The 26,897-nt window shown below is 44.3% G+C and overlaps 2 protein-coding genes across 3 annotated transcripts in view; one reads left to right on the forward strand and one right to left on the reverse strand.

Moving 5' to 3' along the window:
- Window positions 1-26,897, forward strand: part of LOC117196528 (40S ribosomal protein S27-like) — a 433,126-nt gene that overhangs the window by 405,381 nt on the left and 848 nt on the right. The window lies entirely within an intron of this gene.
- Window positions 11,890-26,897, reverse strand: part of GPD1L (glycerol-3-phosphate dehydrogenase 1 like) — a 56,883-nt gene continuing 41,875 nt past the window's right edge. Inside the window, exons 6-9 of one of the 2 annotated variants that reach the window (XM_033405468.2) lie at window positions 23,058-23,291; window positions 22,710-22,816; window positions 20,581-20,733; window positions 11,890-14,940 (exon numbers count right to left, since the gene is read on the reverse strand). In XM_033405468.2, coding sequence (XP_033261359.1) covers window positions 20,616-20,733; window positions 22,710-22,816; window positions 23,058-23,291 — 459 coding nt within the window. In that variant the 3' untranslated portion in view covers window positions 11,890-14,940; window positions 20,581-20,615. The remainder of the gene's footprint in view (window positions 14,941-20,580; window positions 20,734-22,709; window positions 22,817-23,057; window positions 23,292-26,897) is intronic. The other variant, XM_004279686.4, reaches the window with a different exon arrangement.

The raw sequence follows: 26,897 nt of genomic DNA on the forward strand, positions 1-26,897 counted from the left end.
GGTCAGATGAGGTCTGTCCTATCTCAAACTGAGACTCACACCTTGAATTGCCCAGGTTTGAGAAGGCTTGACTGGATGAAAACCCTCCAAGGAGCCTGCTTTAAGTAACAGGGAATGTCCCAGAGCCGGAATTAGGAAAGTGTCACCAACACAGGAGATTTAACACTCGGTGCCTGGAAAATAAAGCAGGGTTCCTTGGCACAGTATGAGAGAAGCAGGTCGAGTTAGCAGCTTAGCAATTCAGCTACCCCTGGAGAGAACCCAAGAAGCCATCCAACACCCGTGAGTGCCCTGCTGGGTGTGCATTTCAGGAACCTCAGGGTCTTTGATTCTTGTGTAGTCACTCCTTCCAATAAGTCAAATTGGCCCAAGCCCTGAGGTGGCTGCATATAATGTAACAGAAAGTTCAAGAGGACCTCACACAAGATGTGGTCCATATATACAATGGAATACTACTCAGCCATAAGAAAGAGTGAAATAATGCCATTTGCAGCAAGGTGGACATAGGCATGATCATAAACACTTTGGATCATAGGCATGATGGACATAGGCATGATCATAAACACTAAGTGAAGTAAGTCACGAAGAGAAAGACAAATATCATACGATATCACTTATATGTGGAATCCAAAATAGGACACAAATGAACTTATCTATGAAACAGATACAGACTCACGGACATAGAGGACAGACTGATGGTTGCCAAGGGGGAGGGGGTTGCGGGAGGGATGGACTGGGAGTTTGGGATTAGCAGATGCAAACTAGTATATATAGGATGGATAAACAACAAGGTCCTACCGTATAGGACAGAGAACTATATTTAATATCCTGGGATAAACCATAATAGAAAAGAATATTAAAAAAAAAGAATGTATGTACATGTATAACTGAACCACTTTGCTGTACAGCAGAAATTAACACAACATTGTAAATCAACTATACTTCAATTAAAAAAAAAAGAGGACCTTGCACACGTATCTGTGAGTTAGATAATGGCAGGATGCACAGAACACACATATCTCCCTGCCCCCCTCCCTCCTGTTTCCTTTAACTCGGAAAAGTGGCCTCAGCCTCAGCGCTGGGGCATGGCTGTGACACTGAGACTGATGTAGGGCAGGATTGTGGCAGGGAGATGTTGACAAAACCCGGTAAAGGGATGAAACTTTCTACCAACATGCAAAGTGGAGTTGTACTGCCCACCTGGAACCGTGAGCTGGTCATCGTAGCCATGAGATCATAACAACACGACAGGGCACATAATCAGGGCACAGAGGAAACCAGCACATGGAAGGAAATCCTCGGAGAGATGAGAAGACGGCAGGGAAATAGATTTGACAGCTTGTTGCTGCCAGAGCTTCCTTAGCAAAGATAAGATCAGGATTGGGTTTATTTAAAAAGAGACAAATCCTGGTGTCTACCCAAGATGTTTGTTCCTATTGTATTTAATCTGTTGGCAGAAGCAGGAAAGAAGTCAGTTTGGGGTAAACACTGCTTCAAGCAGCAGCCGTTCCTCGCAGAGCAAGTGCGGACACTGGATGCTGAAAATGGACCAAGAAAAAACAGCACATCCTGGCAGCATGCCCTGCGCAGGGGCTTCAGCTGTGTTTTTTGAGAAACACAGACCATCTTCGTCAGCAGAGCTTTGAACGCCCACTAAGATGGGAGGTCAGAGAGCGGAGGTGAAACTGGCCATCACATTCCAATTCCTTAGAAAAGGGACACACGGGTCCCTTCCTGAGAGCCATCCAGTCAGTTTTGCTAAACAGAACTGCAAACCCTTAAGACATGTAGAATAAATATTCCTACATTAAAGTGGTTTACAGGAAAAAGTTGAGATTGCTCCTAAAAGACATCTCTATCAGATCTTCTCAGGCCAGCAGGTCAGCGGAGTCACCCAGGGAATCTGGGACCCGCTCAAGACCAGTGAATCCAAATCTCTGAAAATCGTTGTTTGCAGAGCCTTCCAGGTGGTTTCAATATGGATGCAGGGTAAGAAATAGCAGTGTAGAGCAGAGCTTTTCTAACTTTAATGGGCATACATCTCACCTGGGGATCTCCTTAAACCGGAGTTTAATCCCAACAGGTCTGGGGAAGGCTGAAAGCCTGCACTTCTAATGAGCTCAGGGGATGGGGATGCTTGATCCAGGGCTACACTGAGGATGCCAAGGGCCTCTAGAGCTACCTCTTTAATTATGGGCATTGGATTAAGGTTTCGTATCAATAAAGTACAATTCAAAGCCAGGGATAAACCTTTGTATCATTTTGGTCAAAACAACTTTTCTTATCATGTGTGGGAGGAAGACGGGTAAGCAATCAGATCAGATGGGCAGAAATCAGAACAATTTTTAATTTTGGTCACATTTTTCAGTAAACATTACTTCAACTGATGAATCAGTAAACTAAATGTGGTACATCCCTACACTGGAATATTATTTGGCCATGAAAAGGAATGAAATCTTGATACATACTACATGGATAAACCTTGAAAATATTACGCTGGGAATTCCCTGGCGGTCCAGTAGTTAGGACTCCATGCTTCCACTCCAAGGGGCCTGGGTTTGATTCCAGTTTGGGGAACTAGGATCCCACAAGCCTGCGGTGTGGCAAAAAAAAAACACCCAAAATCCCAAAACAAACAACTATGCTAACTGAAAGAAGTCAGTCACAAAAGACCACAAATTGAATATTGCGTTTACATGAAATGTCCAGAATTAGCATATTTATCGAGATAGAAAGCAAATTAGTTGTTGCTTAGGGCTGGAGGGATGGGGGGAAAGGAGAGCTAGCTAAAGGGCAGGGGGCTTCTTTACGAGGTCATGAAAATATTCTAAATATTCATGAAATATTCTATAATTGACTGTACTAAAAAACCATTGAATTTTACACTTCAAATGGGTGAGTTGTATGACATGTGAATTATCTTTCAATAAAGCTGTTAAAAAATTACTGAAAGGGCTTCCCTGGTGGCACAGTGGTTAAGAATCCACCTGCAATGCAGGGGACACGGGTTTGAGCCCTGGTCTGGGAAGATCCCACTTGCCGCAGAGCAACTAAGCCCATGCGCCACAACTACTGAGCCTGCGCTCTAGAGCCCGTGAGCCACAACTACTGAGCCCGCGGGCGCACCTAGAGCCGGTGCTCTGCAACAAGAGAAGCCACCGCAATGAGAAGGCGCCCACACACCACAAGGAAGAGTAGCCCCCACTCGCCGCAACTAGAGAAAGCCTGCACGCAGCAATGAAAACCCAATGTGGCCAAAAATAAATAAATTTATTCAAAAAAAATAGTGAAAGATCTTTGCAGTGCATATAAGCAACAAAACATATAAAGAATGTATAATATTTTTATGTATTATATATGATATACATTATGTTCTTTATATACTATCTTTAATATTATATAGAATATATAATATAAAATACAAAGATTATGTAAAGCCTTGTAGGAGTAAGTCTATTAAAAAAAAAAAGGCAAACAACCCAACAGGAAAAGAGACAGAGGATGTGCACAGACAATTCACAAAAGAGAAACCAGAAGGGTCAATATACACATGGAAAGAGGCTCCACTTCTTTGGAAGTCAGGGAGATAAACATTAGTATATCAACCAGATATCAGTTCAGACCCATCAGATTGGAAAAAGAAGTGCAAAAATTAGGATGATGACACTAAGCTATGCTAAATGTATTCTCATGTATTGCTGGTGGGAAGAGTAGACTGATCCAAAATCTTTGGAAAGCAATTTAGCAATATTTGAGTACATCTAAAGTGTGCCTATTCCATGACTTGCTAGTATACACACGTGAGAAAGTCTCACCCATGTATACAGGAGGCATGCACAGGAATATTCTTCCATTATTTTCCGTATTAGTAAAAACCTTCAACAACTTATATGTCATCCATAGGGAAATGGATAACTATATTGGGATTTATTCACATAATGAAAAATTAGCATTTAAGAATAAATGAATTTGAGCTGCTGTATGTAGTAAAATATTTAAAATATGATTCATATTACCTCCTAGAAGTAGTCTAAAGAGAGCAAAGGTACAGGAGAAAGTCAAGTTGGCAAATACGTATGTGACTTGAACCTGACACTCCATCACCTCCACCCCGTTGCCTTGGCCAAGCCAGTCACACGCCAAGCCCTATCTGCAAGGGCTGGGAGATAGACTCTGTCTTGTAAAGTCTCATGGCCAAGGTGGATTCAGGGAGGGCCCAGGAATTGGGGCCATGATTGAAATGAAACAAAATGAAACGTGGACTCTGTCCAGGCCTTGCCCTGGGCACTTCAGTCTTATTTAGTGGTTCCTGGGCTCTAGACCCCCTCCCCTCCACACCTCATAGACCTCCCTCAATCCGACCTCATAACGGCCTCACCCAACACCTCTGACGCTCATCCGCTTTTGATCTGTGGTCCACAGTGTTGTCTTGTCTCCTGGACGTCTCCCTGCAGAAGGCCCCAAGCAATTCAAACCAAGTGTGGATTTATCTTTTTCTCCCCAGGTTCTTTCCATCTTGAACTTCCCTAATGTGTTCAGGGAACTGTAAGAAGCAACTTATACATGTTCTGACTCTTCAAGAAACCTGACACTATCTACAGACAAGGAAACTGAAGCCCAGAGAGGTTAAGTAATTTGTCCAAAGTCCCACCAGGCCAGAACTTGAATCCCGACTTGACTCCAAAGTCTTGAAACTAGATGTGGACTCCATGTAAGGGGCCAGAAGCTTTTAGAACTTGTTGATTTCTTTTTAAGAAAAAGAATACAGGTAATTCCCAGGCAATCCAGTGATTAGGACTCTGCTTTTTTTTTTTTTTTTTTTTGGTATGCGGGCCTCTCACCATCGTGGCCCCTCCCGCTGCGGAGCACAGGCTCCGGACGCGCAGGCCCAGCGGCCACGGCCCACGGGCCCAGCCGCTCCGCGGTACGAGGGATTCTCCCAGACCGGGGCACGAACCCGTGTCCCCTGCATCGGCAGGTGGACTCTCAACCACTGCGCCACGAGGGAAGCCCCAGGACTCTGTGCTTTTGATGCCGAGGACCTGGGTTCGATTCCTGGTTGGGGAACTAAGATCCCACAAGCCACGCGGTGCAGCAAAAAAAAAAAAAAAAAAATTTAAGAAAACAAAGTTAGGTACAAGGCTGTGTAGAAGGGATAAGTACAAGTAAGAGTCTTGAAGCTTAAATTTCATTCACTTCCTGATAAAATAGCCTCTAAATGGAAATCACACTATCTCCAAAGATAATGAATAGGCAAACCAGGGAGAAGATTCAGATGCGAAGAGGTTTTTTTCTTCACTGCATACCAGCCTCCTGGCTGAAACTTCTTTAAAGCATGGAAGGAAGGTCCATCCTTTAGAAGCATTTCCCCAAATATGTTCCTGGAGTCTTTCCTGAGAATAAAAAGGAAGCAGATATTTTTGCTTTTGCCAGAATGTCAGTGTCAGAATAAGAGGGAGAAGAAGACAGACATTTAACAAAGACAGACATGAGTGGGAGTCCAAAATCAAGGAAGGGAAAGAAATCCAGAAGCAACAAAATCCAGTCCGATGTTTAAGTGGATACAGAACAGAGTCAAAGCAAAACATCAAAACTTACGGTTCTGGGTTACAAAGTCAAAACGAAACCTAGATACTGGACAATTGCCCAGCACAAACTCCACTCAGCTCATAAGAAATGCGCGGCCTTCTCGCCACTTGACCAAAAAACCACAGGAACGATGATACTACTTTTTGCAGGCTGCCGACTGCCTGAGGCAAAGTCATTTCCAAAGAGCGACCTCTAGTGGATAGGAGGGTCATCGTTCACTGGAACCGGGAATTTCCTGGCAATCATCTTAACCCATTTCAGCTTGCTTTGTATTGATACAAGAAAGAGCCTTCTGGGGTTTTGCTTAAACAGTGAATTTATGATGTTTTAAATTTTAAATTAACGTTTCTTATTTCAACATTCCTCGTGAACAGCTCACTTACATGACATATTCTGTGCCTATATAAACCTTCAGCACCGCCAACTCTTACAGCTGTTAGTAAGACGGCTTTTTTAACAAAGTTGTAGGGTTTTTTTTTTTTTCAAATTGTATTTATTTATTTATTTATTTTTGGCTGTGTTGGGTCTTCGTTTCTGTGCGAGGGCTTTCTCTAGTTGCGGCGAGCGGTGGCCACTCTTCATCGCGGTGCGTGGGCCTCTCACTGTCACGGCCTCTCTTGTTGCGGAGCACAAGCTCCAGACGCGCAGGCTAAGTAGTTGTGGCTCACCGGCCCAGTTGCTCCGCGGCATGTGGGACCCTCCCAGACCAGGGCTCGAACCCATGTCCCCTGCATTGGCAGGCAGATTCTCAACCAGTGTGCCACCAGGGAAGCCCAAAATTGTAGTTCTGAATAACAAAATTTTGCTTTTTATGGTAAAACTGGTAGGAGAGACTTCTAAATTCGTTTTTTTTTTTTTTCTTTTTTGGCCACACCTTGCAGCTTGTGGGATCTTAATTCCTGACTAGGGATTGAACCTGAGCCCCCGGCAATAGAAGCACCGAGTCCTAAACACCGAACTGCCAGGTAATTCCCCTGAATTCTTGATAAATATAAAATTGTGTATTTCTCGGATTTATTGGTTTGATTTAGATCTCTGTTATAAAGGTATCCCTAGTAGAGGTTATAGAAGTAATCAGGAAAAGAAAATGAGGTCAGAAGCGTAAATTGCAGCCATCCTTCTGAAGGTTAATTTGGCAGTGTTTGTTAAAATATAAAACACATAACTTTGTGCCAGTCATTCCACTTCTAGTACTTTATCCTCTAGATTTACTTACCTAAGTGAACAGAGATACATGTGCAAGGATGTTTACTGAAGCAATTACCATAATTAGAGAAAACAATCTAAGTATTCATCTGTAATAAATTATGGAAGAGTCATATAATTAAACATGCAGATATTTAAAGGATGTGGGAGGTCCATATTTTCCAATATTAAGACTATAAAAGAAAGTGTTAGAACAGTATTGTTTTATTTTTTATTAATTTTAATTGGAGTATAGTTGCTTTACAATTTTGTGTTAGTTTCTGCTGTACAGCAAAGGGAATCAGCTATACATAAACACATATCCCCTTTTTTGGATTTCCTTCCCATTTAGGTCATGACAGAGCACTGAGTAGAGTTCCCTGTGCTATACAGTAGGTCCTCATTAGTTATCTGTTTTATACATAGTAGTGTATATATGTCAATCCCAATCTCCCAATTCATCCCACCCTCCCTTCCCTGCCTTGGTATCCATATGTTTGTTCTCTACATCTGTGTCTCTATTTCTGCTTTGCAAATAAGTTCATCTGTACCATTTTTCTAGATTCCACATATAAGCGATATTATATGATATTGGTTTTTCTCTTTCTTACTTCCCTCTGTATGACAGTCTCTAGGTCCATCCACGTCTCTACAAGTGGCACAGTTCTGTTCCTTTCTATGGCTGAGTAATATTCCATTGTATATATGTACCACAGCTTCTTTATCCATTCCTGTTTTTTTTTTTTAATAAATTTATTTATTTTTGGCTACGTTGGGTCTCTGTTGCTGTGCGTGGGTTTTCTCGAGTTGTGACGAGTGGGGGCTACTCTTTGTTGCTGTGCTCAGGCTTCTCATTGCGGTGGCTTCTCTTGTTGTAGAACACGGGCTCTGGGCACGCGGGCTTCAGTAGTTGTGGCTTGCAGGCTCTATAGCGCAGGCTCAGTAGTTGTGGTGCAAGGGCTTAGCTGCTCTGTGTCACGTGGGATCTTCCCAGACCAGGCCTCAAACCCGTGTCCCTTGCATTGGCAGGCGGATTCTTAGCCACTGTGCCACAGTCCCGTCTGTAGATTTTTTGAAGAACAGTATTATGTTTTAATACCTAATACATGCATGAACACTGTGTATGTATACAAGTTTTCAGGAAGAATTGAGTGATTGCACCTTTGACCTTTCCAGTCACTGTCTGACTTTGTTTCACCATGAACGGCCATTACTCAAAGGAGGTGACATAACCTAAAATTTAAGAACCCAAACTCTGAAGGCAACCTGCTTGAGTTCAAATCCTGGCTTTATCAATTACTATCTCTGTTAGGTAAGTTCTTTAGCCTCTTTGTGCCTTAGCTTTCCCGTCTGTATATGGGATGATAAATTTTGAGGATTAAATAAATTCACATATATGAAGAACCAGAGTAGTAAGCTAAAAGTGCTTTACCACTATTATTTTAACTTACAATTTTAAAAACTAGGTGTTGATATATTCAGGGAAACTGGGTGGCCCTGAGAGTTTTCTGTACTATCTTTGCAACTTCCTGTGAATCTATAATTATTTCAAAATAAACAGTTCTTAAAAAGTTGTTTAAAACAAACCACTGATATAAAAGATGGTCAAGATATAATGTTAATTGAAAAAAAAAGCAAGCTGTATAGTAAGCTCTATTTTGTGTAGGAAAATGGGAAAGGGATTAAGTATATATTTGCTTATGTAAAATGAAATTCTAGAAGAGAACATTAGAAACTAGTAACAGTGGCTACTTGGGCAGTGGGCAAATGGGCTTAATTTTGGAATCAAGTGACTGTTTCCCAAAGGTTATTTTAAATAAGAGGTATAACAAAAAAGAATCACAAATAACACTTATATCAAAGCATAAAAGCACTGCATTCCCATTTGCAACAAGCTGAATAACACCAACTTGACAAATTACGAGTTCAATGATGAAGGTACTTTTCCAATGGCTCAATTTTACTCAATGTGTAAAATTCAGAGATGTTTCATTCCTTAGTTTTTGAAGCGGAGCTGAAGAGTCACTCCTTTTGGCTTCAGCTAGACAAGGTTTTTATTTTTTTAAAATGTATTTATTTTTGGCTGCACTGGGTCTTCGTTGCTGCGTGTGAGCTTTCCCTAGTTGCAGTGAGCAGGGGCTACTATTGGTTTCAGTACGTAGGCTTCTCATTGCCGTGGCTTCTCTTGTTGCGGAGCCCGGGCGCTAGGCACGTGGGCTTCAGTAGTTGTGGCTTGCAGGCTCTAGAGCGCAGGCTCAGTAGTTGTGGCGCATGGGCTTAGTTGCTCCACGGCATGTGGGATCTTCCCGGACCAGGGCTCGGACCCGTGACTCCTGCATTGGCAGGCAGATTCTTAACCACTTCGCCACCTGGGAAGCCCTAGACGAGGTTTTTAGAGTTGACAGCAGGAATGTAGGCTTATCGAAAATCTGATGACATTGCTAATTAGAAGCTTTTGAAATGAGGAAGACAACTTAAGGACACTCCAGTGTTAAAGAAGCACATGTTAGGGAGGTCCCTGGCAGTCCAGTGGTTAGGACTCGGAACTTTCACTGCCAGGGCCTGGGTTCAATCCCTGGTCGGGAACTAAGATCCCACCAAGCCACGTGGCATGACCCCCCCCACCAAAATATATATATGCACACGTTATAAATCCTGGACCTTGACGGCATTAATCCTGGAGAAGGGACAATTACATATACAAAGTCTGGACTTAGCTAGTTAGTCGTGGGAGGAGAGGAACAGACATAACCACAGTGTACCCACCCACATTCCAATACAGCCTCCTGTGTCCAAACAAGCGATGCCAAGATAGATACTAGGATGCTATAGGGACCAATGTATAAATTCTCTGAAATCTCTTGATATTTCTGTAAGTTCCATCTCGTCTTAACTCCTCAAATGTCTTTTTAGCAACATCTTAGGGTAAGTTATGCCAGCTGCTGTAATAAATAACACTTAAATCTCAGTGGCATAATAATGATTTTTGTAACTATCACAGTCCAACGTGGGCTGAGGGTGGGGGGACTTTCTCCACACAGTCATGTAGGAATCCAGGCTTTAGAAGCCAACATACAGCTTCCAGGTCATCCTGGAAATTGATATCTCGTCAGCACGCAGGAAAAGAGTAAAGACAAACAGAATCGTAATCCTAGGAAGTGGCATTTTTTTCTTCCCTGTATCATTGGACAGAATTCAATCACCTAACTGCAGGGGAGGCTGGGAAATGTAGTTTGTGCATCTCAGAAAAAATTTTATAATTTAGTTAATATATATCCTTGTCTCTGCCATAAGCAGCTATAAATCTTTCTCCTTTGTTAGGATTTCCTGGGGTGGGATAGGGAGGGTGGGAGGGAGGGAGACACAAGAGGGAAGAAATATGGGAACATATGTATATGTATAGCTGATTCACTTTGTTATAAAGCAGAAACTAACACACCATTGTAAAGCAATTATACTCCAATAAAGATGTAAAAAAAAAAAAAAAAAGATTTCCTGCTTTTCAGTGACCTTCACAGTAATCCTTTGAGCTAGACTGCATGGATATTATTTCTGCTTAAACAATGAGGAAAATGCACTTCAAAGAGGACTTGGCTGCCTTGACCAAATGTATACTAAGACAATGAAGCATGATCTCGAACCCAAGCCTTGCCACAGTGCTACACCTCCCACCCAAACCAAAGGGGACGCAGCTCGCTTCAGTACTCAAATCAATCACACCTTCAGTAAAGTAGTAGATTATGATTATAGCTTTCTCATACAACTTATTTCCTCAAAATAAAAAAGAAAGAAAAGGTTCATCATCAACTTAAGTTTACAAGTAGTCATAAAAAGTTATAAAGATTATGTGGTAAAATTTTAATGGAAATATATTTGGGAGAATAACAAAACTGGTCACATACAATAAATTCTGGACAAATTTCAGACTTTATTTTTTCAAAAATTGCCTCTCCCTCTTCTTTCTTCTGGAACTTCTCTCAGATGTATGTTGAATCTTATCCTATCCTCTACTTACTTCTTAAATTCTCATTTTCTCTGCTACTTTCTGTTAATATCTCCAAACCTATTTTCCAGTTTGGTAATTCCCTCTACAGCTCTGTCAAATCTACTCTTTAATCTGTCCAAAGACATAATGTAAATTATATTCATCTCAAGATGTTCTAATAGGTTTGTTTTCAAGTCTCTTTGGTTGTTCCTCCACCCCCAACAGTAATTTGACCTTAATACTTTAACCCTCCTTTTATGTCTCTATTTTTAAAATTACCCCTCAAAGCATCTCTCATTTTGCTCAATTAAATATCTGGGCATCTAATTCTTCTGTTTTCAAAAAGCTGTTGACTTTCACTCACAATGAACTATTTTGCAATTATTTTATAATTTTAAAAGTACATATTCAGTGGGAATATTTGTAGGAAGTGCATACTTATGGGAAGCCTGTGCAGCCTGGATCCAGAGTGATTTCTGCAGGTGTTTTTGTTTTTGCTTCTGTCAGTTACCTACTGGCATTACTGGCCCAAGTTCCGACGTTTATGCTAACTTTGGCTTGTGGTTCCTGGATATAAAAATTCAAACCCAAAGCCTGTTTGTGGTGCTGGCATGATCACAGGTTTTCAGCAGAGACCTTTTTCTCTACCCGGAGTCCAACTTTCTTGCTTCTTCCCATACATGTTGTTTTCTTAGCCCATTTTCTTCCCAACAGTGTAGCCCTTGGAGGTTCTAGCATAAGTTTTACAGCCCAAACCCCTAGGTGATAATGGAAAGCACTCCCACACCCTCCCCTGAAGCCGCAGAGCCACCTCAAAGCCTTACTGCTCTGGCCATCAGCCCCCATTTGTTTCAGGCTCCTGGGGATTCCCCTCACAGTCCACTGGATGGCTGCAACTGGAAGGCCTCCATCCTACATTTACAATTTTATAAAAAGATCAGCAAGCAATAGAAAGGAACACAGACAAATGGAAGCAGATGTGTTTGAGGAATGCATTAGAGATAAAGCCTTTCTTTTAAAATTTGCCTTTTTATTGTTGTCAGTGCAACACAATTCAGGAAGGAAAAAAAAAAGAGCTTCTTAAAGCTATTTAATAAGCTGATTTTAAAAAACAGGATCAGTAGCACAGGTTTGGGGGATTAAATGTTTATTAAATCAAGCTTTTAAATTATATCCACCTACAGTCTGTAAACAAACATAGTACATGTGTAGGTAAAAGGCTCAGATTAGAGCTAGTGGAAAAACTGAAGATCCCTTTGTACAGTGGCACCTCACTACTCCCTGGGCCGATACCATGGGGCCAATGTTATAGCTAAGAGTTAAATGAAAAACCAGAAGGAGTTTAGCTCAATTCCACCTGCTAGGATGGGTTTCAAGACAGATATTTGTTCCACATTATAGTAGGTTGGATTATACAAGGCAACAGTGTAGTTTTTACATTCACAGATTTGGCTGAAACAGTATAAATTAAGCTTCTCTTCTAGATGTCTCCCTCCCCTATTACCATAATTAGTAAGAAAGGTGAATTAAAATAAATGATGGACCACAGGTGGTTATAAAAATAGATAACTCGTAGAGTAATAAATATCTACAGTTAGCAAAGCACAAACTTATATAAAATTTACCTTTTTCCATATGTGCAGAATATTATAATTATGTTCAAGAGGTACAGTCAGAAGACCTCAGAGTGGTAAGAGGGCATTTATAAAGAAAAAACACTCAAGTACAAAACCCAGAGTAGGAAGCTGAATGCAGATGACAATATACAAAAGACAAAATCCGAATTCCTCACATCTGATGATCCTACTTGACAGACACCACAATTAGCTTACAGCCCTTTATGTATCTTAAAAAGCAACACTTTGTTACCTATGTACAAACTTTTCAAAAGATTAATTATGACACAAGCAAAAATGGATTGACTTAACAGTGGCCCTAAAATCAATGAAACTTGTAGCATTTTGTGTGCTTTCAAATACTTCTGTGTAGAGGAGTTTTTAAAATTCCCACAAAACCCGTTCTATAATCATTTTGGGTATAGAAGGGAAAAAGTTCCAAGCTGGAAAATAAAAAAGGTCAAAATCTCGGGCTTCCCTGGTGGTGCAGTGTTTGAGGGTCCGCCTGTCGATGCAGGGGACATGGGTTTGTGCCCTGGTCTGGGAGGATCCCACATGCCGCGGAGCGGCTGGGCCCGTGGGCCATGGCCGCTGGGCCTGCGTGTCCGGAGCCTGTGCTCCGCGGCAGGAGAGGCCGCAGCGGTGAGAGGCCCGTGTACCGCAAACAAAACAAAACAAAACAAAAAGGTCAAAATCTCAAAGTGACTGAAAATCCATGAATATGTAAGACATTCATAACATTCCCTTAAACACTTATCAAGTACTATGTAAGGTAACTGCAATGTTATCCTGAAACCAATCACATTTACGAAGATACAGTAACTCCCATTCTAATTCTAGAATTAAAAGCACTTAGTCCACACAATGTGCGTTTCAGCGAGGTTGACATCCACTTGGCTGTACCTCATAGTGTCACCTTAAAGCTGCGTCAAAGATCCATGGCAGACCTGAACTGTAAAGGTTCAGAATGAACAACACCACAGGTAGTCATTCATCCTCATTTTTTGCAGAGAGTGAAGGGTATACTTGAGCTGTCCTAAGGTCACCTCAGCCTGGAAACTTTGGCAAGTTTCCTTGCCCAAAAAAAAAAAAAAAAATCTCCACAATCTGTCTGGGACTTGCTGGGCTAAATAAACAGGTTCCACTAACACACATTCTACCCCTTCAGGAGGGGTGTACAGATGCAGCTTTTCCCAAATTCACTGGACCTTGCCAGGGAACACCAGAACCACCACTGGATCCCGGGACACTCGTTTCCTATGGAACATGATTTGAGAAATGCCAATCTAAAATAAATTTTCTACAGTAGTGGTTCTCAAACAGTAGTGAGCACTGAAACACATGGAAGGCATGTCAAAGCAGAGACACAATACCCCCACTTCAGAGGTCTGGGGTGGGACCCGGGAACCTGCATTTCTAAGACTCCAAGTGAAGCTGCTGGAGTGAGGTCCACACTGAGTGATATCCTTCTAGACAAGGACGCACGCAAGCCTCAGCTGCAGGAAGCCCGCCGACGGCCTCAAGAAAGGCTGCAAATGGCATTTGCTACAACCAATTAGCGTGAGTTCAAACCAGCTCTCAAGCCTGAGAGCCTCTGGCTGTGCCCCTACTCACTGGGCGACAAGGCACAGTGACTGCACCTTAAAAGAGGAATAACAGCAGCCCCCTTTCAGGGGATCTGTGAGGCTTAAAGGAAATATTTGCACAAAAGTACGACCTGACAAAAAGCATCATACAAGTGTCATTAATCAGAAGAATGTGTCAGTCACAGCAGAAAAATCCCAGATGAGTTTTCTGTCTTCTGCCACTGCTGAGCCTTTATGAAAGCACATTCTGGTAGCTAATGAAGAGAAAAGAGGCTAAAAATGCAGAAAACTGCAGTGAGAGGAAAATAGATGAGTGGATTACCTAATTAAAAATAAGTAATTGTTAAAAAAAAAAAGATCAACCCACAATCGAAGTAGTTAATTATGTTGGCTTTGAGATAGTGTTTAAAAGTTACAGTATGTTGATCTTTGAACTCACTCACTCATCCACTTTACCATGTTAATGTTGGTTAAATTTTAACCTCAAGAGAATGAGAAAAAAAAAATTCCTTCACTGGAATACATAGGAATTAGATCCAAAACTTTTTGCTGCGATAGTTCCAATCTGATAAGCTACCACAGTGGGAAAATTTCAACAGTGATTTTTAAAAAGGGCCTTTAATTTTGGTTCATAGAAATATCCACAGAATGAAAAAGGAACACACACTCACACGTTCATATATGTGCGTCTAGATGTTGCCCAGTAACATCTTAGCCAATGAACTTCATCTCGCAATTCAAAATGAACCTGTAAAAATTCATACACATCCATGATGGGATTACGGTCAAGCAAACATCTTGTTGCCAAGTCCCGGCTTCCATCTGAATCCAAATGACTGATTGGAAAGGCAGGCCTTTCCCTGACAGGTTTCAAGATTCACTTTATGTATGCTCTGGATGGCTCTGGAGACAAGACAACATCTCTTGAACGGGCCTGCCTTCGTAGCAGATCTGGTACACCGCAGTGAACAACGGAAACCTGGTCGAGGGGACAGGAAAAGACAAGTTAAGCCATCTGGCCTACCTCACAGAACCAACTAGTCTTTCTCTCCTGCCTAACGGACTACAGACTAGCATATGCTAGTATTGGAAAACAAAGCGACCTCCTTCACATCCCTCCATTATTTGGTCTGCAGAGAGCCTCTGCACGGTGGCTGTAAGAACTTGGTACAACCTAAACCATCCCCTGCCTCGCTGTTTGGAGTGCGCCGTCTACACTCACATCCCAGGGTAGTCTTTATAGTGTGATCTGTGGTCAATGACATCAAGAGTTGTGGCTCAGGCTCTTGGCCAAATCTAGAATGAATCCAAGTTTTTGTCACTCTTTTAAAAGGTTGGAGAATAAATTTTAAATCGCAGGGAGGTACTGCTCTTGCTTCTCCAAGAAGAATCATCCAAGAATGAAGATGAGGCAGCCCACACAGCACCATAAATAATGCAGGCCTGGAACATTCTCAAAAGAATCAACGTGGGGACCCACAATTAGCGAAGTGCTGATCTCATGTTGGAAGTGGGGTTTATTCTGCCTTTTCTTCCAAGATGTGAACACAGGTATAAATGAAAGTTTGAAATGGATGAGGGCACGAAGGAGTGAGCTAATAATCCACTGTAAGAAAAGATAACATTATGCCAGGGTACTGCTGGCTCAGCAAGTTGTTATTATTTTTTAATGGCAAAAATCACTAAGGAAATAACTTTATAATTTCAATCAGGCTTTTAAACACACACACATACACACACAGCCTAAAGTGAGCTTGAAAGAATCACAGGAATCTTAAAGCCATTCTGAAAATTATCTAGTTAAGCATCCTATAATGACAATGTAATTTAAGAACAGCAAACAGTGCTGATTAGTCATATGTCTTTGTGACAGTCTGTCACTGTGGGGTTTTTTTTTTTTTTTTTTGCTGTACGCAGGCCTCTCACTGTTATGGCCTCTCCCGTTGCGGAGCACAGGCTCTGGACGCGCAGGCTCAGCGGCCATGGCTCACGGGCCCAGCCGCTCTGCAGCATGTGGGATATTCCCGGACTGGGGCACGAACCCATGTCCCCTGCATCGGCAGGCGGACTCTCAACCACTGCACAACCAGGGAAGCCCCACTGTGGGTTTTTTAAGGTTCAGAATGTTCTGGGGGTTTTTTGGAGTCAGGTAGAGAATCAAATCTGACTCCACAGCCTATTAACTTTGGGCAAGTTTCACAAACCCTCTGACCCTGTTGCTCATCTGCAAAATGGGGCTGGACACTCAAGATTATCGTAGTAACTGACTTATGTGTAAGGTGGACAGTACGACACTTGACATATGGTGGATGTGCAATAAATAAACAGCTTATAAATGCAGCCACAGGGTGGCCACTGGGTCCCAGACTGTTCGAGAGGACAGGGCCCAAGCCTAGTTTGTTCACCTCCGCATCAGCATAGCCTGGCCCAGTGCAGGCAAGGGGCAGGTGCTCAGTGAGTATTTGTTGAATAAATTCTTGTGAATGGGACTTAGAGCCTGGAGATTTCAACCCCTTCCATGGCTGAGTTTTCCTCTTCCTAAGATGAGAACAACTTGTATGTCCCTCAAGCAGGGTGGCAGGTGGTTAAGTGGCCACCCGAAACCATTCCCAACCCCTTTCTCTCCTTATCGAGATTGGACATGGCCTAAGGCTCACTTTCGCAGCCTTTCTTTCACCTAGAATTGGCCCAGTAATTTCTAGCCAGCAAGACACAATACATCTGGGAGAGTTTCTGGGGAAGATCTTTCTCTCCTTGAGAGGCACTGGAGGAAACATCTGCTACCCAGACTGCCCTTGCTCCCTGCCCCTGAGTGCAGTTGTGTATGTGATGCTTGGAGCTGCTGGAGCCATCTTGAAGCTTTGAGGGAAGGTTAACAAGATCATTAAGCTTCTAATCCAGAGGCACTGAGCCAACCCTAATAATGTCCACCTCCAGATTCTTTGTTACGTGGGAAAAATAACCCTACTGTTCAAGGCATTTTAACTGGGCGTTGCTCTTGAAGCCAAGAGCAATTTTCATGACCAGCCATTTCCAAAATGTGTTCTGTAGATGAGATGTTAACAAGTGATACAGAGGTAGGGAGAGGGGGGATTTCTATCAATAAGTAATTTATTTAACCCTCACAACTGCCCTATGAGGTAGATAATATTATCTCAACTCTATAGATGAGGAAACTGAGGCACAGTTTCTGACTTTGTAGCCAACACTCAACCACTAGGTTATAATGCCCGTCTCAATGCTATTTTCTAAATTTTAAAATGCTACGAAGCCAATTAGATCAGTTTGGGGAACTCTCTAAAGAAGGTTAGAAGTGAAAGGAGGACAAGGAAACCATAAACAGAATGAAAAGACAACCTAGTGGATGGGAGAAGATATTTGCAAATGGTATGACCAATAAGGGGTTAATATCCAACATGTATAAACAGCTCATACAACTCAACAACAAGAAAACAAACAACCCGTTTAAAAAATGAGCAGAAGTAGTGAATATACATTTTTCCAAACAGGAGTTGCAGATGGCCAACAGGCACATGAAAAGATGCTCAATTATCAGGGAAATGCAAATCAAAACCACCATGAGATATCACTTCACACCTGTCAGAATGGCTATCATCAAAAGGAACACGAATAACAAATGTTGGCCAGGATGTGGAAAAAATTTACAGTCCTATTGGTGGGAATGTAAATTGGTAGAGCCACTGTGGAAAACAGTATGGAGGTTTCTCAAAACACTAAAAATAGAACTACCATACGACCCAGCAATCCCACTACTGGGCACATATCTGAAAAAAACGAAAGCACTAATTTGAAAAGATACATGCACCCCAATATTCATAGCAGCATTATTTACAATTGCCAAGATATGGAAGCAACCTAAATGGTCATCAACAGATGAATGGATAAAGAAGATGTGGTAAATATATACAATGGAATATTACTCAACCATAAAAAAGAACGAAATTTGGCCATTTGCAGCAAATGGACTTGGAGGGTATCACGCTAAGTGAAGTAAGTCAGAGAAAGACAAATACTGTACCATATCACTGATATGTGGAATCTAAAAAATACAACAAACAAGTGAACATAACAAAGAAAGAAGCAGACCCACAGATATAGAGAACAAACTAGTGGTTACCAGCGAGCACGAGGAGAGGGAAGGGGGGAGGGGCCATACAGGAGTGGGAGAACAGGAGGTACAAACTATTATGTATAAAATAAGCTACATGCATATATTTTGTAACATGAGGAATATAGCCAATATTTTATAATAACTAAATGGAGTATAACCTTTAAAAAGTGTGATTCACTATATTGTACACCTGTAGCATATAATATTGCACAGCAACAATACTTCCCAAAAAATAAATATTTTTTTTCAAAAAGTGAAAGGAAGACAAAAGATAATATTTTATTAAAAAATGGGTGTAAACCAAATAAATCAGCTATCCTACTAATGGATACTGAGGGCTTAGATGTGTCAGGCCTCAATCATGAGCAGGGATGTGCAGTATTATAAATGAGGCCCCAGGCCTCAAGGAGCTTACAACACTGTTATGGGCTGATTGTACCCCTCCCCCAAACTCACCCAATGCCCCAGCCCCTCAGAATGACTATATTTGGAGACAGGGCACTGAAGGAGGTAATTAAGTGAAAAGGGTTCATTAAGATGGACTGTGGGACTTTCCCAGCAGTCCAGAGATTAAGACTCTGCCTTCCAATGCAGGAGGCTCGGGTTCGATCCCTGGTCAGGGAACTAAGATACCACACGCCGGGTGGTGTGGCCAAAAAAAAAAAGATGGGCCCTAAACCAATACGGCTGCAGTCCTCATAAGAAAAGGAGACTAGGACTCAGACGTACACAGAGGGGGGACCACGAGAAGACGCGGGAAGAAGAGGCTTCAGAGAGGTCAACCCGGCTGACACCTTCGATTTCTGTCCTCTATAACTGTGAGAAACAAATTTCTGTTGTGTGAGCCACTCTGTCTGTGGCATTTTGCTGTGGCAGCTCAAGCAGACTAATACAAACACCTGATACTCACACATGGTCATAAAGACACAGGCACAAGGACGTTAAGTAAAGCAAATTTCACAACAGCAGAAAAACCCCAACAATGTCTATTAATGTCTTAATGTCTATCAAGAGAAGGTTGGTTAATAAATAAACTGAGGTTCTCCCACACCATGGAATGTTCTGCAGCCATTAAATGAGACCTCTAGGTGCAGATGTGGAATGATTTTCAAAATATATCCTAGGGGGGCTTCCCTGGTGGCGCAGTGGTTGAGAGTCCGCCTGCCGATGCAGGGGACCCGGGTTTGTGCCCTGGTGCGGGAAGATCCCACATGCCGTGGAGCGGCTGGGCCCGTGAGCCATGGCTGCTGAGCCTGTGCGTCTGGAGCCTGTGCTCCACAACGGGAGAGGCCACAACAGTGACAGGCCCGCGTACTGCAAAAAAAAAAAAAAAAAAAAAAAAAAAGACTCAAGAGGAGAGGAGGCCTGATTTAGCCCACATTGTTTACTGTCAGCTTCATGCTTTGGTCATGAGGAGTAAGGAAATGAGGCTGAGCCTGCCAGTTCTGCTTTATGAGTGACAGCTCCACAGGGCGCCAGCTCTCCCCATGCTGCCTCCTCCCCCTCCTCCCTCCCCTTCTCCCCTCTTTCCCCCCTTCTCTCCTCCCCCCCTTTTTATATATATATTTATATATATAAAATATATACATAAAAAATATATATATATCCTAGGGGACTTCCCTGGCGGTCCAGTGGTTAAGACTCCACACAATGTAGGGGGCACAGGTTCGATCCCAGGTTGGGGAACTAAGATCCCACATGCTGCATAGCACGGCCAAAAAAAAAAAAAAAAAAGAAAAAAAAATCTGAAGTGATGAAAAGGGACAAAGCAGACTGTGGAGTTCGTTACCCATCACACAAACAAAAGGGCCATGTGGAAAGTTCAATGAACCCTGAGAAATCCACCTCCATCTGGTGTAGGGATCAGGACCCACTTTAACCTGTGTGCCTTTTTCTTTTCTTTTCTTTTCTTTTTTTTTTTCTGTACGCGGGCCTCTCACTGTTGTGGCCTCTCCCACTGCGGAGCACAGGCTCCGGACGCGCAGGCTCAGTGGCCATGGCTCACGGGCCCAGCTGCTCCGCAGTATGTGGGATCTTCCCAGACCGGGGCACACACCCGTGTCCCCTGCATTGGCAGGCGGACTCCCAACTGCTGCGCCACCAGGGAAGCCCCTGTGTGCCTTTTTGTATGACTTTAATTTTTTTTTTCTTTTGTATGACTTTAATTGTTTTTATTAAGTCCATAGCACATTAGCAGCAATAGTGTCTAAACCAGGGGTTGGCAAACCATGGCCTGAGAAGCAAGTCTGGCCTGTGACTTGTTTTTGTGCCGCCTGTAGGCTAAGAATCATTTTTACCTTTTTAAAGAACTATGAACAGAAACAAAGACTGTACGGCAGAGTCCTGTATGTGGTCTACAAAGATGAAATCTTTGTTATGTGATTCTTTGCAGAGAAAGTTTGCCGACTGCTGCTCTAAACAGTAAGTTCAAAGCAGGGAAAATGATTTGTATCTGGAGGATATGAAAGAGGTTCTCTGAGGACAGACCTGGCTTGCCTTGTGGGCGATGATGGCTGAGATGCTCATAAGGGGGTGTCCAGGCAGGCCAAACCGCAGGACAGATGCACACAGGAGTCTGAGAAGGAGGCGGTTGGGGCCAAGGGAGGTCCGCTTCCATTAAAGCAGGGGTCACAGGACACGCTGTTAGAAACAAAGTTGGTACTCAACTGAGATGCCAACCTAAGGCCTGTGGACCTCCTTCTCTAAGAGCAGGAGGCCTCTGAGTTAGAGGTGACCACAGCAGTCATCTGGTCTACCCCTTTGACTTTGTGGATAAACGGCACAGAGCAGCTAAAATCATGACCTGCCCAAGACCACACAGCTAATGAGACACAAGGCCACTGTCCTTCTGCTCAGCGCTCTTTCTATAGCAGGCAAGGGAGGAGGAAATGGAGGAAGACCAGCATGGTGATGGCTGGAATGGAAAAGAAAGAAATCCAGGTAAGTGGTGGTGCAAAAGGAGAATAGCAGGACTTGGCTCTACTTGTGCCACTGGGGGCAGGCGCAGTGGGGGATGGACCCATGGGACTCGACACTAGGCCTGGGAGAAGGGCAGGTGCCCCTCAATCCAGCAGCGACCTCACTAAGCACAGGGATGGCTGGGTCGATTTCTAATCAGAAGAAAATGGGACATGACTGTGGAGAGGCAGGTTTCTCCTGCTTGGTTACACTTGCTTTAAAACAGGCAGGTACTGATCCCAGAACACCTGTTCCAGCCTGTATCCTCCAGTAGTTAGACAACACACACAGACTCACACTGGCCAGTGTGTCAACTCATAGAATCCTATCAAAGGACAGGACCCTATCCTATCTGTATACTACTGTGGGATCCTAGGACTCTACCTTGGTTGCACACAGATGCCACTTTAAAATTGTGATTGGGAGAGACTCACCACCATCAAACACCCAGGTATTTTTTTTAAGACTTAAAACAAAAATTCCTGATAAAGACTTAACGGTCATTAAAGTAGCCCCAATCACACACAAACCCATCAGTGTCTGCTGTTAAATAGGTAAGGAAAACCATGCATGTCATGGGTATTTTCCTTTTAATCATGATTAAAAGGTAGTTCTCCTCCTCCTACGCTTGTTTATGACTCCCCCCTCTGCCCGGCTGGCACTGAAAGCTGTTTCAAAAAAATCAAATGCAAATTAAGGAAGGAACAAATGCTCTGTTGCCCCTCATTTCTAACTTCCAATAGGGAACTGGACGGCTGAACAAGGGGGAGAGCTGGATGCAGGCGGCGGGGTTAAGATGCAGGTGCTTGGGACCGGCAGCATCTAGACTGACCTGTCGAGGGTAAGGGAGCTGATGGCAGACCCGTGACCCACCTCCCGGTGCAGAGAAGTGCACGCTGGGGACCAGCTCCCCACTCTCCCAGGCACCCACCTCTCCAGACTATTACGGGAGCGTTAAGGACGCCCAGGATGTGCCACACAAGCATTTACTGGGTGGTGTGGTAGCATCGTGATTACAAAGACAGGCTTAGCAAATTGACAAGAGGAAGGGCTGGGGCAGCCTCAGACGCTGGGCAGCTTCTGCGGGACCACCGGGCTTCCTCCCTCCATCCAGCAGCACGGCAAGCTGATCCAAGCCGCCTCTAACACGTGACCCGCCTGGACAGGCAGCAGAGGATGGGTGGGGAGACTACAAGTCTGCTCATCACACCTTAAACAGGGCATCTCTAGTGCTGGAGTCCTGGGGGGAACTCGTCCTTCCTTCTTTTCTGAATTGTTTGACATTTCATTAACAAGGCTGTATCTTTTTATTAAAAGGACAAAGTAATCTTTTTTTAAAATTTAAAATGTATGTCATGTAGCTCTTACCAAACACCCTGCAGGACAAGCCAGAATCTCAAACTTCCTATTTTGTACTATGCCCTACAGCGCTGAGCCTTCCTCCCTCGTTTCGTGTTTTGTGTAAATGCTCATTTTCAGGGTAGGTAGATGTTTCCTGCCATAGACCCTCACATCACACAAAGGACGGAACTAACCCAGTAACTTTCTGCACACACTCATCAAGTGCCTGTGCTCATGTGCTGACCAGGCTGGGGGTCGTGAGCAAGGCGGGGGGATGATGGCCGCTCCCCTGGCCTCATGGACAATGGGACACTTACTTGTCGAGCAGCCCCTTCTGTTTGAGTATACGGTACACCTCGGCCGAAGTCTGAGGTCCTTGCAGCTTCTGCCCATTCAGCATCTCCTTCTCCAATTCTTCGATGGTCTTAAAAACAAAGGATGAAAACAATCTCCTGTAAAATCTACAGCATCACTTATTTTAAGAGCCGAGTGGGGGAGGAGAGCTGCAAGCCAAGAAAAGATAACGACATACAAGGCAGAGGGTGTAGGACTGAAGCACTTTTAAGCAAAGGCAGATGGGGGTGAGCAGGACAAGCCCAGCACACACAGCCTCCACCCACAGGTCAGCGGCTCTCCCCAGACTGGGATCCCACACCGGGGGCTACCTTTCCGGTCCTGGCAAAGGCCTCGGCCACCCTGCGGTTCCGGCCCCCATAGCAGGTGGTGATCAGATCAGCCACGCCGCAGCTCTCCAGGAAGGTGGCCGTGGACACCTGGCCCTTGCAGAAGATCCTGGCAAAGGCGATCATTTCCATGAGCCCCAGGCGGATGACAGCGGCTTTGGTGTTGTCGCCACAGCGGAGGCCGTCGCAGAACCCGGCTCCCACGGCCACGATGTTCTACAAAGGAGACAAGAAGCCCGGGGATGCCGTCACACGCCCGCTGGGGGAGAGAATGCAGGGAAGGAGGGACACTGGCTCCCCTGGGTCCCACATGACCCAGGGTTCTTTTTTTTTTTTTTAACATTTATTTATTTATTTGGCTGTGCCGGGTCTTAGCTGCAGCATGCGGGTCTTCGTTGCTGCGTGCGGGATCTTTTAGTTCCAGCATGCGGGATCTAGTTCCCCGACCAGGGATTGAACCCAGGCCCCCCGCATTGGGAGCTCAGAGTCTTAACCACTGGACCACTAGGGAAGTCCCACGACCCGGGGTTCTGCTTTTGTACCCGTGAGAGAGAGTAGAAAGAAGGGACCAGGCTCCCATATTCCCATTCACAGGGCAAAGAGCCTACACCTGTGCTCAGAGGGCGGCATCAGCCAGAATGGGAACAGTGGATGGTAGTCTCTGGTCAAATACTGTTTGAACAAACGGTTTTTTTTTTCTTTTTCTTTATTTGCAATAGGTGCTTTTATTTATTTTATTTTTTTCCCTCCCTCTTTTTTTTCTTTTATAGTTGAATAAATCAAAGGCTTTATTCAACTATAACATTCACAGAAAAGTAGTCAAATCATAAGTGCACAGCTTGATGAATTTTCACAAACCAGACACACCTGTGTAACCAGCTCCCTGATCAAGGAGTAGAACGTAACCAGTGCCCCAGGAAGCCCCCTCTGACTTTCTCCTGGTCACCCCTGCACCAAAGGTAACCTCTCTCCTGACTTCTAATGGCACAGGTTTACTTTCCTTGTCCTTAAACTTTATATGAATAGAATCATACAGGGTGTAATCCTTCGTGTCTATCTTCTCTGTCTCAATTTGACATCACGTTTGTGAGCTTCAGCCGTATTTTTACACATAACGCATTTATTTTCATTGCTACGTTATATTCCATTGTGCAAATATACTGCAATTTATCTGTTCTGTTGATTGGCATAGGGGTAGTTTCCAGTTTGGAGCCATTACAAATGGCTCTGCTATGACACCTGGTACATGACCTCTGGTGGCCGTGAGCAGGCACTTCTGTTGGGAGCGTACCTGGGTCAGAATTGCTGCGTGATGATGAATGCATACGTGCAAATCAAGTTTCTGCCTTTTGTTTCATTTAATAATCCCTGGGATTTCCCTGGTGGCACAGTGGTTAAGAATCCACCTGCCAATGCAGGGGACACGGGTTTGATCTCTGGTCTGGGAAGATCCCACATGCTGCGGAGCAACTAAACCCACGCGCCACAACTATTGAGCCTGTGCTCTAGAGCCCATGACCCGCAACAAGAGAAGCCACCGCAATGAGAAGCCCGTGCACTGCAACAAAGACCCAACTCAGCCAAAAATAAGTAAGTAAATAAATAAATAAATTTAATAATCCCTAAATGAGCATTTCTGAAGCGCTGGGCTGTTGCGTGGCTCTTTGCTGCACACCAGGCAGATCAGACACAGACTTGCCTCTTCAGAAGCTGATAACCTAGTTCGGGCATCAGCAAATCAGGGCCAAGTGTTATATAAGTAACGTTGTACTGGAAACCAGGAACTCCCGTTCAGTTACATACTGTCTGTGGTTGCCTGTGTGCTGTCAACAGATCTGAGTAGTTGTGCAGAGACCTTTAAGGTCTGCAAAGCCCACATTTTCTAATGAGCTCTTCTGGAAAAAGTTCATCACCCCCAACTTAGCAGGAAAATAAAACCTGTGCACAAATCACAATGATGCTCAGCAGAAAGAGATATTCCGTAAGAGGTACTGAACGTTGGGTCTCATTTCAACCCATGTGTACTGAGCGTGCACTGTGGGAAGCCCCGCTGGACCCTGGAGGGGCTGAGGGTGCCCTCAGGGGGCAGGGGGCTGCAAAGATAGAATTAGACACAGGGTGTCCTCAAGGAGTTGACAATATCACTGGGAAAAGACACAGAAAAGCACATCAGGAGACAGAAGGACGAGATTGTGCAGAGAAGCTTCATTTCAAAGCAGGGAAGCCTGCATGGAGGAAGTGGCATCTGAACTGGGTCTCAAATCCTATGTAAAACCAGACAATCACACATGCCAAGTAGTGCCTGAGTGGAGGTGACAGGGGGTGGCGGTGGGGGGAGGGGTGGACTTGTTTGGGACACCAGTCAACCCTCAGGTTGCCAGCTCTTTCCATGTTACCAGCTCCCTCTCCAAGAGCACTCAATGCAGGAAAAAATGCAAGTATTCTGCCTCTGTCTAACCACACAAGCATTTTGCCATAATACCTGATGCCTATATATGGATTTGTGCCTTAAGACCTTAAACTATGAAGCCAGTTAGTAACAATGAGAAATAAGCTAAAATAAGTGCATTTCTTCCTCACTCCCCTTAATTTTTAAAAATTAATTAAAGACAGAACATTTTTAAAAACATTCAGGACTATAAAATCTGAGGGATAAGATAGAAAATGGAATGACCCGGGGAGGAAAAATGTCTTCTCTGGTTGATATGCAGTTTTTTATAAGACAGATCAAACACAGCACTGATGTGGCCAGGCTGTCCCTGACAGGACGCAGCCACGTCAGATGAAAAAGTTCCCGTGAGCCCTCTAGAAGCTTCGGTGGGCTTCCGACAGAGCAGGACCCTCTCCTGGCTCCTCGGGTGGCAGCAGATGAAGACAGCTGAACGAGGGAGCTGAAGGCAGGGGCCCTAAATGAACCTTCCCTTCCTCAGCAATCACATCAGGCCTTACTCTGGTTCTGGCTATTCCTCTGCAAAGGCCAGGATCCACACAGACCCTGGCTCCTACAGCTGCAGGCGGAGCTGAGGAATCCAGCCTCCTGACCCGGGAGCATGTTTTCATAAGGTACCACCTCTGCCTGTACCTGTGAGCTTCTCCAGTCCTTCCCACCACACAGGCAATGCAGACTGTAGGCCTCAGCAGCTCCCTGACGGCAACCACCAGCCCCAAGCACCTGCTGCGTGTGCACAGGGATGGGGGGAGGGCGATTCCCGGCTGGGCGCGCTTGGCATCTGGCAGCATCACGTGCAGAGGAGAGGGGACAGGCAGAGTGAAGGAGCTGGAGAGATGCTGACGGGCGGACTGGGATCCATTCTGCGGCTCTGCCCCAGAGCTGCTGCGTTGGGATGGAACAGCCGGACCTTTTAGATGGGACACTGCAGAGACCAGGAGCGAGAGAACACCCAAGGCTGGGCCCAGACAGGCCCAGTCACCCCTCTTGGCATAGCAGCCAAACTGAGGAAGCGCATAGGGAGATACGAGGGGCACACGCATGACATCCAGTGGGCTTCTGGTTCTCAGTCTGCCTTGTCGCTGTGTGACCTTGGGATAATCACTCCATCTGTCTGAGCCTTCTTGGCCTTGGTTGTTAAATTCAGGGCTTGGACGAGATCTCTCAAGGCTCTTCTGCTGGTGACATCCCTCCAGGGAATCTGGATCAGTTGTGGCCTGAACTGCAGTCCCAGGGGACCGCAGACAGTGGGACAGCCCTGGGGCAACAGAGAGACACCTAAGGATGTGCAGAGAGACTGACCACAGAGACCACGAAGCCAACTGTTGGTGAGCCCACCAAATGGTTTTATCGAAGTTACCATGGCAACATGC

This window comes from Orcinus orca, chromosome 10, assembly GCF_937001465.1.
Source record: "Orcinus orca chromosome 10, mOrcOrc1.1, whole genome shotgun sequence".
Classification (NCBI taxonomy): Eukaryota; Metazoa; Chordata; class Mammalia; order Artiodactyla; family Delphinidae; genus Orcinus; species Orcinus orca.